Here is a 15,805-nt window from a genome sequence, read left to right as displayed (position 1 = left end):
ATTCAGTGAATTCGTACTTCAAAAGCCTAAACCACCTCGATTAATAAAAATAGGTCCAAAATAGGAACTAGGTCCAAAATAGGGTCATATACCCTAAATACAATTTTTGAGACAATTGTGAAATGTTTAGGTGTTTTATTTTCTTCCAATATTAACAAATTGGTTAGAATCACAGCAGTTTTGAATCTTGAATTTAGTTCATCAACACCATTTCAAATTTTTTCTATCTCTTTTTGGATTTATCATAAATTTTTCATGACGGTGAGCATGTTTTGCACCGTCACTAACCTGCTTCCTCGGGCCATTTTTCCTTCCCCGTAGCTTTTCGTGTACTACACACACACACACGTGTAGCAAGGTAAACTCTTCATTGTACTAACTTTTTCAATTTCAATTTACCTCCACGTGTACTTCCCTTAGTGAGCAAATACGTATGCTCTGCTGCGTGCTGCAATGTTCCACTTGCTCGCAGTGAATCCATTTTGGGGCTTGTTTTCTGAGAATGAAAAAAAAAACACGAAAAGTCCAGAAACAAGCACAAAAATAACCATCCGTCCGGCGATGTGGCGGAAAATGGGAGCTTTTCTCGTTCCGCCCCCCTTCCTTTTGAGGGGGTGGGGAAAAATTCACTGTTGCAACAGCAGCAGTAAGTAAAAGTGACGACGCGCAGCCGAGAGTCGTGTTTCATGAATTTTTATGAAGATAAATTGAGAATTTGTGAGCTACGCTCCACAGAAAAACGCGTTGGCACTTGAGTGGGGTAAAAATGTGCTTTAAAAATTCTCTTGTTCAGCTTTTTTGTTTAGTGGAAAATGTTTCTAAACTTTTTTCCATTAATCATTGGTGTTGTTTTAAAGCATTCAACTCTGGCAATTTAAACCATTTAGATTTTAATTTGGACGTTTAAATAGTGCACTATTTTATCGTTCATTGTTCTGTCGGCAGAAACACAGCTTTTGCACCAGATTTTCTTGCCCCCCTCTTGAAATCAGTTTTGTTTGTTCCTTTTAAACACTTACTCACTCGTTGAGTGCACTGAAAGCTTCTTCAGGAGTAACATCGTTAAAGGGATACCAAGAGCTTCTTGGGTCACATTTTTTGAATTTTGCTTCAATTGACTCTCTGAACAAAACTCAACAGCAATCGTCTTCCGTCCAATCAAACTGCCATCGTTGATTAGTCTCGACGCGAGTGTGATCGAGTTCTAATTATGGTGTGGCTGTTTGTTGATTGAAGGGTTCTTGACATGGCACAATATTAATGATGCTTTTCGCTTTCTTTCCCATCAACAGGCAGGAGTGACGGCATTCAATTTGGACGATACCACCTCCAACTACTCCGGGACGACGTCGATCCGGAAGAAGAGCTTCCAGATTTATGGCGCGGCGGGTAAGTTTCCTAAGAATATTTGGTTTATTTGACTATTTTCGGCGAATTTTTTCAGCTTTTCAAAATTATTTTTTTAAAGATTGGGCAAACATGGGCACTTATTGAAAAAAAAAAAACTAATAACTGCGACTATTTAAAAAAAGTTACTTAAAAATGGCTAAAAATTGACAACGGTGCACGTTATAAAAACCGAGGGCACCAGCTGGATTAAAAAGTACAAAAAAATAAATTATAATAAAAAAAATCGACTTCGTAGAGGATTGCTCATTTGTTTTCACAAGAGGTTGGAAGGCATTTTTAGGGTTATCTGAAAAACACTTTCTTTTGCATCTTCCAAAATTTCTTTACTAATCTAATCTAATCTAATCAGACCCTAGCGCAGCCAATCTTTCGAAGGGATCCTGGAGAGTGCCTTAGGTTAGATGACGCCTAGCACTCTTCTTGTCATTTATTAACATTTGTAGTGTGCCATTGCATCGGAATGCATTGAAACATCACAAGCGTTAAAGCGGCCAGGCCTACTGCGTAAAGCCGTATCGCAGAGATGACTCGTAATTGGGTTGAGTTTGAGCACTGAGTGTTCGAATAACAACACAATTCTGAATCGACAGGGGAGGAAGAAGCGTGGGGACACACCACCATACGCTCCGAGATTTTTGGTTGTATTCGTTGGGAGCACCATGCTAAGAAGGTTTGGTACTCCGAGACCCTCTGGGATGGGACATTGTATTTCCACGAATGCCCAGGACACTATTTGCCGTGGTTATAGCGCCACAACTCGCTCTCTGTAACAGTATTCCTAATTCCAGTCCAAGTTCACCAAGTCGTCATGGCCTAGTGGTTAGCATTTTGCTTACCAATCCAAAGGACGGGGGTTCGAACCCCGCCTCGAACGACTTTGATTTTTCGTTCATATTTATCATTACTAATTTCTGTGTTCTAATCTTTCTCGTTGGGAGCAGATGGGCATCGAACCCAGAACCGTTCGCTTATAAAGCGAACACCGTAACCAGTCAGCCACGGCCCGGCCGCTCTTCACATCTTCCAAAATTTCTTTACATTACTTAATTTCATAATTTTCCAATTTAACGTCTGCACCAAGGGCCCTGATTGCTCAAAATCAACCACTCCATTCGCGAGCACAAATAGCAGGCGACGCGATACTGCCCTGATGAATTCCTACTGTTTGTCACTTTGAAACCATTCGCTCCCGAACACTCTCTTTTCTACTCTCCTTCTCTCTCTGATCGGCTCAGTCTCCAAACGGCTCAGGCAGGCCGAACGTCGCCGATCACTCTGAGCTGAAAACATTTTTTCTCTGATGCGCTGCGTTATACTCATTGATTTGGGTTGCCTAAAATCAATGTTATCAATTAAATTGTGCATTTATTTTGATATCATAACATTATAGACACCATTCAAAGAAACATCCACCAAGAAAAAATCAAATTGATGGCAAACTGAGGGCGGGAAAACAAAAAGACTGCCGCGCTGGCGTTTTGTGAGAATGGCTCTTCGCCGAGCATGGTAGTGTGTGAGTGTCGTCGAGCGACGGAGTAGGCAAAAAATTTCACGATGTATTTGTTCGCTGAGTGAACAGTTCGGGCCACTCGCCGACTGCTTGCGAGTATCATTCGCTCATGAATGCTAGCGGGTTAGAATAGGCGAAGAATGGATAGGCGATGAGTGAGTGGTTTCTGTTCATTGAACCGAAAATCAGGACCCTTGGTCTGCACAAACCATTGATTCAAGTCGTGGTATTAATACGGCGCTGCCTTCCCGTTTCACCTTAAAGGGTAATAAAGATCTTGAATGTTCTGGAAACTCTGCCGTTGAATATCGCCACATTTCATTGTAGAAGATGAAAAGTATATTTTCCTGAAAATATGGAATCACTGCCAAGAGGAAAAAAAAGCCGGGATATTTTGTTCGAAACTTTTCCATAAAATAACAAAAAAGCCGAAACGCTGGCAACCCGTTTTGGCACAGGTAACGCAACAGATGGAGTATCGCAGGAAGGAAAAAGGGAAAGAAAGTTTGTTTTCCTTCCCAGATTTCCACATTTTCCTAGACGAACCATCCACCACACTCACTCATCGGTTGAATTTGATTGCGAACCTTCTTCCCCTTCCATGTTTTTTTTTCTCAAACAACCTATGTAAGAATAAATTCGATTTGCTGAATATATGCAACTTCGTTATGTGGATTGTGGTATACGCTTGGTTCGGCCATTATGCGATTGTAAAACTCAATTTGTGCAATTTTATTTGAGCAGGTGTACGAATGGATATTCAACTATTGTCAGACATTTGTTTCAGAAAAATTGATGATCCAATGTGAAATACTAATATTGACGGATGATCCTTTCTGCGAAATTTCCTCTCAAAGGAGCAATGTTGTACCAGAACGTAATGCTCCGAAAATTAATTTTAGGCCATCATTCAATGTAATACAGCTACTAACAAGATTCCCCGTACATTGTCAAACGAAACACTGCTGTACTGCTTCCGCGTCGTACAAGGTAAACATTACACGAAGCTTAACCGGTGTGTTTAAGGCTCGACGTTCGCCCTACTATCCGTCGTCTCTCGACGTCTAGTCCCGGTACCAGCAGCAGCCGGCAGAATGTTTAATAAAGTCCCATGTTACGCGCCGTTAGGGTACTCGCTCTCTTTACAGTAGTTTGTGACGACAGAGCGGAGTTGTTTACATTGCCGGGGATGTTATTTATGTTGTGCCGGTCCGCTTCCAGCGCTTGAACTCAGTCAGTCTCAGTAGGCCTCGTATCGTCGGGGCTCTGTGGTCGAGCTACTTCAAATAGCAGCAACAAGCATCGTTTGTAGGGAATTCAGCAACGCTACACACTGACGTGTTGTAACAACGGGACAAAAGGTAGCGCAGTAGGCTTTGCTTGATACAATCAAGGATGAGAGCGTATGGTTTAAGTTTTAGTACGGATAGTGCTTGCTACAACATAAGCATTCAAAATAAGTTCATGGTTCAGGAAATTGTGTTCTAGGAGACTCCTCCTCCTCGTCCTCCTCATTTAATAAACAGATAAATAAAATGTTTTAGAAATCACATTCTATTTTAAGATTAATTGTTAAAAATAGATGGGTTATTCTCCACCAACTCACACAGCAGTTGCCCCGACCCCTTTTCGATTTGCGTGAAACTTTGTCCTAAGGAGTAACTTTTGCCCCTGTATGACACCTTCAATTTTTAAACATACGAAAAAAACATATTTTTCAATAATTTGCAGCCTGAAAATTGGACGCCCGATTTGATGGCGTACTCGAAATTCCGAAAAAAAAAACATTCTTATATTTTTAATATGTAAAAACCGTTTTTTTTTTGTGAAAGTAAGACATGGAATTTAGTTTTCTTTTTGCTGCAACCAGAGCTAGGAAACAAAAATATAATGTTAAATTTTTACTAGCCTCAAATTATGTTGTTATTTAAACAAAATTTTTAGTTCTAGTTTTTAATGCATAGCAAAATATTATAAAAGGTCTAAAAAATTGCTTAAATAAGTTTAAAACAGATGTCCGACTTATGATTAAAAGGCAATTTCAAGTCATAATGTTTCAGAAGATTTTGATAACAGGGTAATTCTCCGCCAACTCACACAGCAGTTGCCCCGACCCCTCTTCGATTTGCGTGAAACTTTGTCTTAAGGGGTAACTTTTGTCCCTGATCACGAATCCGAGGTCCATTTTTTGATATCTCGTGACGGAGGGGCGGTACGACCCCTTCCATTTTGCACATGCGAAAAAGAGGTGTTTTCAATAATTTGCAGCCTGAAACGGTGATGAGATAGAAATTTGGTGTCAAAGGACTTTTATGTAAAATTAGACGCCCGATTTGATGGCGTACTCAGAATTCCGAAAAACGTATTTTCATCGAAAAACACTAAAAAGTGTTAAAAATTCTCATTTTCCGTTACTCGACTGTAAAATTTTGAACATGTCATTTATGGGAAATTTAATGTACTTTTCGAATCTACATTGTCCCAGAAGGGTCATTTTTCATTTAGAACAAAATTTTTCATTTTAAAATTTCGTGTTTTTCTAACTTTGCAGGGTTATTTTTAGAGTGTAACAGTGTTCTACAAAGTTGTAGAGCAGACAATTACAAAAATTTTGATATATATACATAAGGGGTTTGCTTATAAACATCACAAGTTATCACGATTTTACGAAAAAAAGTTTCAAAAAAGTTGGTCGTCATCGATCATGGCCGTTCATGGTCACCCGCGACAGACACGGACGACGAAACAAAGAGAAACGCAAAAAGTAACTTTTTCAAAACTTTTTTCGTAAAATCGCGATAACTTGTGATGTTTATAAGCAAACCCTTATGTCTATATATCAAAATTTTTGTAATTGTCTGTTCTACAACTTTGTAGAACATTGTTACACTCTAAAAATAACCCTGCAAAGTTAGAAAAACACGAAATTTTAAAATGAAAAATTTTGTTCTAAATGAAAAATGACCCTTCTGGGACAATGTAGATTCGAAAAGTACATTAAATTTCCCATAAAATGACATGTTCCAAAATTTTTACAGTCGAGTAACGGAAAATGGGAGAATTTTTAAAACTTTTTAGTGTTTTTTCGATGAAAATACGTTTTTCGAATTCTGAGTACGCCATCAAATCGGGCGTCTAATTTTACATAAAAGTCCCTTTGACACCAAATTTCTATCTCATCACCGTTTCAGGCTGCAAATTATTGAAAAACACCTCTTTTTCGCATGTTCAAAAATGGAAGGGTCGTACCGCCCTCCGTCACGAGATATCAAAAAACGGACCTCGGATTCGTGATCAGGGACAAAAGTTACCCCTTAGGACAAAGTTTCACGCAAATCGAAGAGGGGTCGGGGCAACTTTTCCCGATTTCGTGTGAGTTGGTAGAGAATTACCCAACATTGATTTAAGACAGGGGTGACCAAAGTACCAAACGTGGCCAAAATTTTCGTCAAACATTTTTGGAAATGAAATATGAAACATTTAATTTTGACTAAAAAAGAAAACTGATCAAATATTTAGAAAAAAAGATATTTCATACTAATTTAAAAGCTATAACGCTCCATTTTCTTATGTGCTTACCCTAGCACTTATTTTGCACTTAGAAACCTTTCAGCTCGGAATTCGTACTCAGTTGGACATTTGGAATCTGAACTATCAGACCAAAAATAAAATTGAATGATTAATTGTTGAAAAATCTTTGGCAACGATTTATCATTAAAGTTTATAAATAAAATTATACATGTTTTCATAGTTTGCGTCACACGATTATTTTTTTATAAATAATATTTAATTAGGCCGTTGCACATATTTTTTTAAAGTTTTTGTCCCCTTCCCCGATTACAATCGGTCCGAAAATTTAGGGGGCAAACACATATTTTTCAAAAAAAAAAACTTCAAAGTTTTAGTGGAAATAGAAGTCTTATCAACTAAAAACAAATTTAAATTTTGATTTTATGTACATCCCACAGTAATACAAAAAGATTTTTTTCGGCTAAAAATAAAAATTTCGTCAATACTTTGATATTTTGAAAACTAATTATTGCAGTACATCTAGGCAGGTGTAAAATACATTTTAAAACTCCTTTTTTCATTCAAATTTGAATACCATGGCCTGTTATTTAAATTTACATATATTTGAATTTTTGGCCAGAGTTGAGGGACATAAACTTCAAAGATATTTTCGAGGGCCTTAAAAGTTTAATGAAAAAACAAGAGCATTCAATTCAGCACCTTACATCCATTTTTTCCACAACTTGACCCTGACATCATACAAAAATATTGTCAGCGGCCTAACCACATTTTATTGTTTGATGAGGCAATGAAAAGCTTATGGATGATATTTTTCAGATTTTATTTGATTTTGATGATTCATAACTTTAATTAATTGATAAGAAATTTTTCTAAACAAAACTGTTGAAAAAATGCAATTTTTTGTTCTCTAATACATAAAGGCCAAAAATGTAAAAAAAAATCATGAATTTAAAAAAAATCAGGTAGTTAATTTACCTTTCAGTTTTATAGATCGCTATTAAGTTTAATTTAAATAAACAATTTTTACATTTGGCCCGCAAACTTATGTGAGCTTCAAATTTGGGCCGCCATTAAAAAACTTTGGGCCCCCTGCTCTAGCATGCATAACGTTTCATGTGACTTTCAAAAGAGCAGTGGTAAATTAGAAATGACCGTGGTGAGTTTCTTATTATTCAAGTGGACCGTTAGTTTGCTGATTGATGGAATTGAAAATTAATGTAAATCTGTTTGTCTGTGTCTGTCCTGAAGTATTGCCACTTGAGTCATGATTTTGTGTTTTAATATGGTGGATATTGAAAGCAATTGAATTCAGCAAATAAAAACTTTTTCGAAGTATTTTTTTTTTACTTTGTAAGAGTAACACACCAGATTTATTGACAACGAATTACTTTACATTCTTATTTCAAGTTGTCAAAGTGTTAACCATTTGGAGATAAAACAGGGTTGCCAGAAAATTCAAGGTTTGTTAAGTGTTTAAAATACCCTCCCAACAATTTTCAGTAATGACATTATTGAAGACATTTTTATTTAGTGATTAAAAAAAACGGTTGCCAAGTGGTAAATTTTTACGACAGAGTTGCCAATTTTGCTTAGCTATTAAACAATCGAATAGGTTTATAAACTTGAAAAAAAAAATCATTTTTTCAACTGATTTTTTTGTCTTTTCTAAGTGGCACAAGGTTTACCTTGATTTTTCAAAATTTTCACACACAGAACGAAATCTGCGCAAACTGTGAGCTAGTAGACTGTGAAAAATAAATTTGTTAGGACACATGCACTTACCTTTTGGGTAGCTCACCTGTGTCGGTAGTACCACCAGCTGTTTGTCACCAGCATGCAATGTTGCCACACGTGAATTTTATTTTGATATAAGAATGCTCAATTTTTAGTTATCAATACTTTAACGTGATGATATAACAGGTCATTAGTGTCATCAGTGCAATATTGCCACACGTAGTACAAAAGTTGCCCTATTTTTTTCGACTCTTACAAGTATTTTGCAAATACGTTAAAATTAGGTTAGAAAATAAAATGTTTTTTTTTTTTTTTTGTCAAAAAATGGTATGCGCCAACATAGCACGATCACGACGTGGTTGTAATGCGAATGGAAAAGTTTTGAATAATTGAATTTGCTAGCCAGAACGAGAACGAGAAAAAGCTCTGAGGTTAGACTACTCTTGGGCAGACTCGAATCGGTGAACTGACTCTTTCCGGCGTGTGGATAAGGCAAATTTGTGCAATTTAATTTGGTTTAATTTGAGTTTAATGTTAGTTATTCGTGGAAGTTAGTTGTTTTTCTTTGAAAGTATTGTAGAAGTGATGATATGTTTTCAATTTTTAATTAAATTAAACGATTTATATTGCTTGTTTTACTACTTGAAATTCTCAAAATATTTCACAAAGTAAGTCATCTTACTGAGAAGGTTCCAAAAGCCACCGGAAAGTACCCCACCGCCCTAATTTAAAGCCCGTCCTCTTATTAATAGCTTGTTTGTCGGCGCGGTCAAACGTAATTTTCATGTAAATTAGCTACTTGAGAGACGTGAAAGTGCACTTTTCGGTTGGATTTCACCCGCTGTAAGATGTAGGACGTAAAATTTGGCACGAGTCGACCCTAATTTGATAATTTTATGTTCCTACGGACGGCTCTGCTGGCGCGGGCAAAGAAGATTGATGATTGGAGTGGATCCTGAACGGAGAAAATTGAGATTTTTATTTTGGGAAAATAAAGTTCCATTTTCATAGCTCATTGGGTTCTTAGTTTTCTTAGTTTTCTTAGTTTTCTGAGTTTTCTTTGCAATTTCCTTTTAAAATTTTTCCGTGTTTCTACCAAATTTATTTCACCCCACCTCCCTTGAAAGAGGTCAAAAAATTCTCTTTGAAGGATGATAGATGTTTACCGGAAAGTGCGTTCGCTAAGATGACAGTTTAATTTCACTCATCCCCGGCTAAGTAGACCCATAAAGATTATTTCGTCACCATTCCCCGGCTCACTTCTCCCCTCCTGTAGACGTTCTTCAGGAAAAGGGTTGAAAACCGGGCGTGGGTTCACCAGGAGGAGACACCGTCTGATTAGCTATCCCAATTTGTAGAAGCCTTTCTCGAGTTGAGATTTTGAAGTGGGAGAAAAAAATTTCGCACGCTGATCGAGCTTGAATTAAAGTTCGACTAAAAAGGGAGGATATTTGATTATACCCTTGTGCGAAATTTGCAGAGTTTTTTTTCTTCGGGTTCACGTACCTTTCCCGTTTCCTGGCTTCAGAAATTATTCCGGATTTAGGATCAAAGCGGTGCTTTTTAGCTGTAATCAAATTTAGGATTTTTCGCCCCCTCATGTTATCGCATCGTTCAACGACCATTCAAAACTCAATAATTTTGGGACGGATCTCGTTGATGGAAGTTGCTCACTGACCCACTTCCCGCCAACTTGCTGGATGGGATGAGCTTTCAGTTGTGTAAACCAGGCAAATTCTTGCTTACTTGGAATTAGCAGATCAGCAGCCAGCAGTACCATCATAATTGCTAATGCTGGTCGGATTGGCGAGAACGTGCACCATCATGTTTATTTGTCTAATATGAACTGTAATGGGGAATAACATTTGCGTTCATAATCGTGTGGGCTTTTCAAAGGCAGAGCTCCTGCGATGAATAGAACTGACGGATGGGTCTGTTTCTAATCACATGTCCATTTCTCATCGCACAGTAGACTGGTTCATGATTTGGGATCGGATTGAAGTAGTTTTTTTGTGCCATTTAACGTAAGTTTCTGTTTTATCACTTTTTAACACTTCTGATTTCCTTGAGTAAAAAAATGAGCGAAATCTGATTTTTCTCAAATTGTGCTACACAGAAAAAAATAATTTAAATTTGGAAGGTTGAATATTACTTCTTTAATGATGTAATTTTACTTCAATTACACATTACACCAGAAAAGTGGTAAAATTACACATTTTCAGATGTAAAATTACACCTTTTTTCTGACATAAAAGTTGTACCCCTTCCCAGATGTAATATTACCATGATTTTTTTCTGTGTAGTTTTTACTTTAAGTAGTAAACAAACTTTTTTAAAGTCTTGGTTAAATTTAGGGCGTCCAATTTGGCCGGGTTTGAATTTCCCGGAAAAAGGGAGACAAATATTTTTTTTTAAATCCTGGGAATTTTTCAAATAGTCATAAAATCGATGTTTTATTGTATTTGAGTTCTTCGATATCTTTTTTAATTTTTATTTTTGTATTTTTTAATCCGGCTGAACTTTAATGGTGCCTTCGGTATGCTCAAAGAAGTCATTTTGCATCATAAGGTTGTCCATATAATTTTTCATACAAATTTGGCAGCTGTCCATACAAAAATGATGCATGAAAACAACATGAAAATTCATAAATATGTATCATTTGAAGTAATTTTTTGATCGATTTGGTATCTTTAGTGATTTTAATTTAACTTTTTTGTCACCAAAACTTGATTTGCAAATAAACACTATTTTTAATTAATTTTTATTTTTTGATATGTTTTAGGGGACATTAAATGCCAACTTTTCAGAAATTAGCAGGATGTGTCAAAAAAATTTAAACTGCACCGTTTTCAAGTAATAGCCATTTTTAGGAAACTTTTTTAAAAATTGTCGTCGTATTCATTTTTTAAAGTTAGTGCACTTGTATTTTGTTGATACGAAACTTAGTTGCTGAGATATTGCAATGCAAAGATTTAAAAACAGGAAAATTAATGTTTTCTTAGTATCACCCAAACAGCCCAACGTTTTCTAATGTCGATATCTCAGCAACTAATGGTCTGATTTTTATTTTTAAAATATGAAACATTCGTGAAAATTTTCGTTTTTTCGAAAACAATATTCAATTTTTTGTAAACAAAGATTATTATTTCAAGACGGCCAAACATTCAATATAACGTCAAAGATTATATGTTTTATTATTATATTATTGCAAAGATTTTATGTGCAGATTTTCAATTAGTATTTTATTAGAATTTAGCAGTATCTTTGTTTAGATTTTACTAGCTGTGTGTTCTTTTAGGGAAAATAAATTCAAATGTGCACATTTAGATCTTTGATTCAAGCTATTTGATTGAATCAACTAGTATTTTTTTAAATTGTTTAATTTTTTTCTAGCTTTTTCAAGACTCCAAATCGATCAGAAATTCCGTACTATTGGAATTTACACAATCAATTTTTGTTTGGAAAGCCCTCAATCAAAATAAATTGGACAATTTTCTTGTGAATGAAATTCACTTTAAGTTAAGATATCATCATCGTAACATTTCTATTATTCAGTGTTTTGATGTACAAAGAGTTGTTTTAAATTTAGTGATAAATTAACAAACTGATTTTTTTTCGAAAAATGATTTACGAATTGAATTAATTCTAGCACAATCTTTGTCCAATCCTCGGTCCAATTTTGTCAGGGTGAATGAAAAATTGAAATATCTTGAAATATCAGGAATCAAGTTTAACATTGAAATTAAGCAAAAGTGTCTGTTACTTCAATTAGAAAAGTATTGAACACTCTATAATGACATTTAAGAAGGGCGTAAATGTTTTAAATATTTTTGTATTTTGTAATTTGAATATTGCTGTATCTCGAAGCCGTTGCATCGTATCAAAAAGTGGTCAAAGACAAACTTGTAGGAAATTTGACGAGCTTTCCGAAAAAAAAAAACACTGAAAGAAAAAAACTTCCCACTTTTATGAGATTTTTTGATTTTTATGTTTAATAGTCAAATATGAAGGTGAGCCCACGATTTTTCTTCGTTCATAATTTTTATGAAAATAGCCTAAGATGTTACAAAATGACTCACGAAAAATACAAAAATCATTTACTGAAACTGTTTCTTTCAAAAGTGCTCTAAACATCAACATTTTCCAAAACTGAACATGAGGATTGATTCTCCAGACAATTTTACATAAATGTTTTTATATTGACCATTGTTCTAAGTCCAATCCTTGTGAAGTTACAGCGGCTTTAATAATAAAAATGTTGAAAAAAAAAAATAGGTTTTTTGATGGTTTTTGGCAATTTCTGACAGACTTGATTTTTCAATCTCGAAAATATTTTTACCGGAAAGCTCGTTCAAGTTTCAGTAAATGATTTTTGCAATTTTTTAGGAGAGTTGCTTCATCCTGCATTTTTTCATGAGTCTTTTTGTAACACCTAAGGCTGTTTCTACAAAAATTTTGAACGAAAAAAAATCGTTACATCACCTTCACCATTTGGCTTTTAAAATTAAAAATCAAAAAATCTCATAAAAGTGGAGTGTTTTTTTCTTTCAGTGTATTTTTTTCGGAAAGCTTATCAAATTTCCTACAAGTTTGTCTTTGACCACATTTTGATACGATGCAACGGCTTCGAGATACAGCAATATTTAAATTACGAAACACAAAAATATTTAAAATACTTACGCCCCCTTCAAACGTCATTATCGAGTGAAACTGGCTCCATATACATAACAATAGCTTATATATGCCTAGGATAACATGTCTACAAAGTTTTATTGAGATCGGAGAGTGTTGAGAAAAAAGTACCTAAAAATTACTGTTTTGGGCTAAAATTGCTCAGTAGTATTTTTGAAAAAAAAAAAAAAAAACGCTTATATTTTAATGAATGGAAACATTCACAGATACATCAATCAATCAAGAATCAAGAATTGGTTGTTTTAAAAAATAAAAATAATTTTCTAAATTATTTTAGAAGCCGATCTTATGTTTTTTGAAGAATTGCTCATGATTGAATGAATGTGAAAACTCCCAAAAATATTTTGACAATCAAGAAAAGGTTGTTTTTTAAATAAAATAAAACATCAAAAATATTTTAGAAGTCGAACTTTTTTTTGGAAGAACTGCTCATGTTAGAAAGAATGCACCTTTTAGTTATTTTGCTCATTTAAAAAATATCATTACAAAATGGATGGATAAACCAAGGACAAACGCACAAGAAAAAAATCAGAAATCTGATTATTAAAGATTTATTTTAGATGTTTATAATTATAATTATTTCTTTCATTTTTTTCAGATTCGACCGTTTGTCCATTCGAACTTTTGTCGCACATGCGATAACATGCTATAACTCATATAATTGAATTTTAATTTCTATTTATTTCTTTAAAAAACCTTGGATCGATTTTTTGTGCGTGTTTTTGCCTTTCTTACTAAAGAAAGGTATAGGTTTTACTTTAAGCACGCAGAAAAATCGAGCATGTTTGAATCAAAAAAATATTTTGTTGTTTTAACTTGATGATTTTTTGTTTGAAGAAGCCTCAAAACCAATTGAATCAACTCAAAATTTAGCGTTGAATTAACATGCTGTAATTTGTCAAACCCTTTTTAAAATAACAACAAAATTAATGCGTTGATTCTACCCGAATTAACATTGAATCAAACATACAGTGTTTTTTGATTTAAACTAAAATAAATTGTTATCTTCACGTGCCCGCTATCTGTCAAAAGCCAATCCGCCGGCTGGTGATAAAATTTTGCATCCGTCATTAAGAACCTCGTCAAGAGCACCTTTTCTTTCCGTAATTGTTCCTGTAAATGGTTAATTCCGTAATCTGTTCAATAGCCCTGAACAAAATTCCACGACTTTGTCAAAGCCCAAGCCGATTCTAGACTGTTATACTCGCTCCGCCGCTTCGAATACTGGCGCACATATTTGTTGGTTCGACTTATACTCGTTTGTAGTAGCTTGTCTACCGATGTTTTCTTCAACATGTAAGATATCGTAGCTTTTCGGTTTCTTTTGCTCTGTCCGTTTTTGCATAACTGTCGAATGTTTATGCAAAAACTTTTTTGACATAGGACATTCATCCGGGTACAAACAATTTGTTTCCCGTGTGCTCCTTAAATCGCCTTTAAGTAGGCTTCATTTGTCGTGTCGTTTTATTTAACAGAGTTCATTGGATTCCAATAGTAGCTTTCGAAGCTTCTAAGCTTTATATCGTTTTCAAAGTTTTCAATGCTCGCGACGCCAATGGCTATCTACCTAAGGCAGTGTTTCTCAACCGGTGAGGAACTCCCCCCTGGGGGGGGGGGAATTTGGCCATTCTAGGGGGGGAATGAGGGTTCAATAGAAATTCAATGCCATGTTTTTTCCCAAAAAATAGTTATTAAAGTTTCAATTTCTGTGAATTTTGACATTTGAGCAGTTCTCTAGGATTTCGGTCATTCGATTTTTTTTGTATTTTTTAATCCGACTGAAACTTTTTTGGTGCCTTCGGTATGCCCAAAGAAGCCATTTTGCATCATTAGTTTGTCCATATAATTTTCCATACAAATTCGGCAGCTGTCCATACAAAAATGATGTATGAAAATTCAAAATCTGTATCTTTTGAAGGAATTTTTTGATCGATTTGGTGTCTTCGGCAAAGTTGTAGGTATGGATACGGACTACACTGGAAAAAAATAATACACGGTAAAAAAATTTGGTGATTTTTTTATTTAACTTTTTATCACTAAAACTTGATTTACAAAAAAACACTATTTTTAATTTTTTTTATTTTTTGATATGTTTTAGAAGGCATAAAATGCCAACTTTTCAGAAATTTCAGGTTGTGCAAAAATCACTGACCGAGTTATGAATTTTTTAATCAATACTGATTTTTCAAAAATCGAAATTTTGGTCGTAAAATTTTCAACTTCATTTTCGATGTAAAATCAAATTTGCAATCAAAAGTACTTTACTGAAATTTTGATAAAGTGCACCGTTTTCAAGTTATAGCCATATTTAAGTGACTTTTGAAAATAGTCGCAGTTTTTCATTTTTTTAAATTAGTGCACATGTTTGCCCAGTTTTGAAAAAAATATTTTTGAAAAGCTGAGAAAATTCTCTATATTTTGCTTATTTGGACTTTGTTGATACGACCTTTAGTTGCTGAGATATTGCAATGCAAAGGTTTAAAAACAGGAAAATTGATGTTTTCTAAGTTTCACCCAAACAACCCACCATTTTCTATCGTCAATATCTCAGCAAATAATGGTCCGATTTTCAATGTTAATATATGAAACATTTGTGAAATTTTCCGATCTCTTCGAAAAAAATATTTTTGGAATTTTCAAATCAAGACTAACATTTCACAAAGGCCAAACATTCAATATTACGCCCTTTTAAAATGTTTGTCTTGATTTGAAAATTCCAAAAATATTTTTTTCGAAGAGATCGGAAAATTTAACAATTGTTTCATATATTAACATTGAAAATCGGACCATTAGTTGCTGAGATATTGACGATAGAAAATGGTGGGTTGTTTGGGTGAAACTTAGAAAACATCAATTTTCCTGTTTTTAAACCTTTGCATTGCAATATCTCAGCAACTAAAGGTCGTATCAACATAGTCCGAATACGCA

General features: G+C 34.7%; 1 protein-coding gene across 3 annotated transcripts in view; it reads left to right on the top strand.

The window, feature by feature from the left end:
• LOC6039340 (adenylate cyclase type 6) overlaps window positions 1-15,805 on the top strand; it is a 282,888-nt gene that overhangs the window by 172,603 nt on the left and 94,480 nt on the right. For all 3 annotated transcript variants that reach the window (XM_038260275.1, XM_038260272.1, XM_038260274.1), the window contains one exon: window positions 1,293-1,389. In XM_038260275.1, coding sequence (XP_038116203.1) covers window positions 1,293-1,389 — 97 coding nt within the window. The remainder of the gene's footprint in view (window positions 1-1,292; window positions 1,390-15,805) is intronic.

The sequence above is a fragment of the Culex quinquefasciatus genome, chromosome 3, assembly GCF_015732765.1.
Source record: "Culex quinquefasciatus strain JHB chromosome 3, VPISU_Cqui_1.0_pri_paternal, whole genome shotgun sequence".
NCBI lineage: Eukaryota > Metazoa > Arthropoda > Insecta > Diptera > Culicidae > Culex > Culex quinquefasciatus.
The sequence above is the reverse complement of the archived record's forward strand: the minus strand, read 5'-3'. Positions and strand labels throughout refer to the sequence as shown.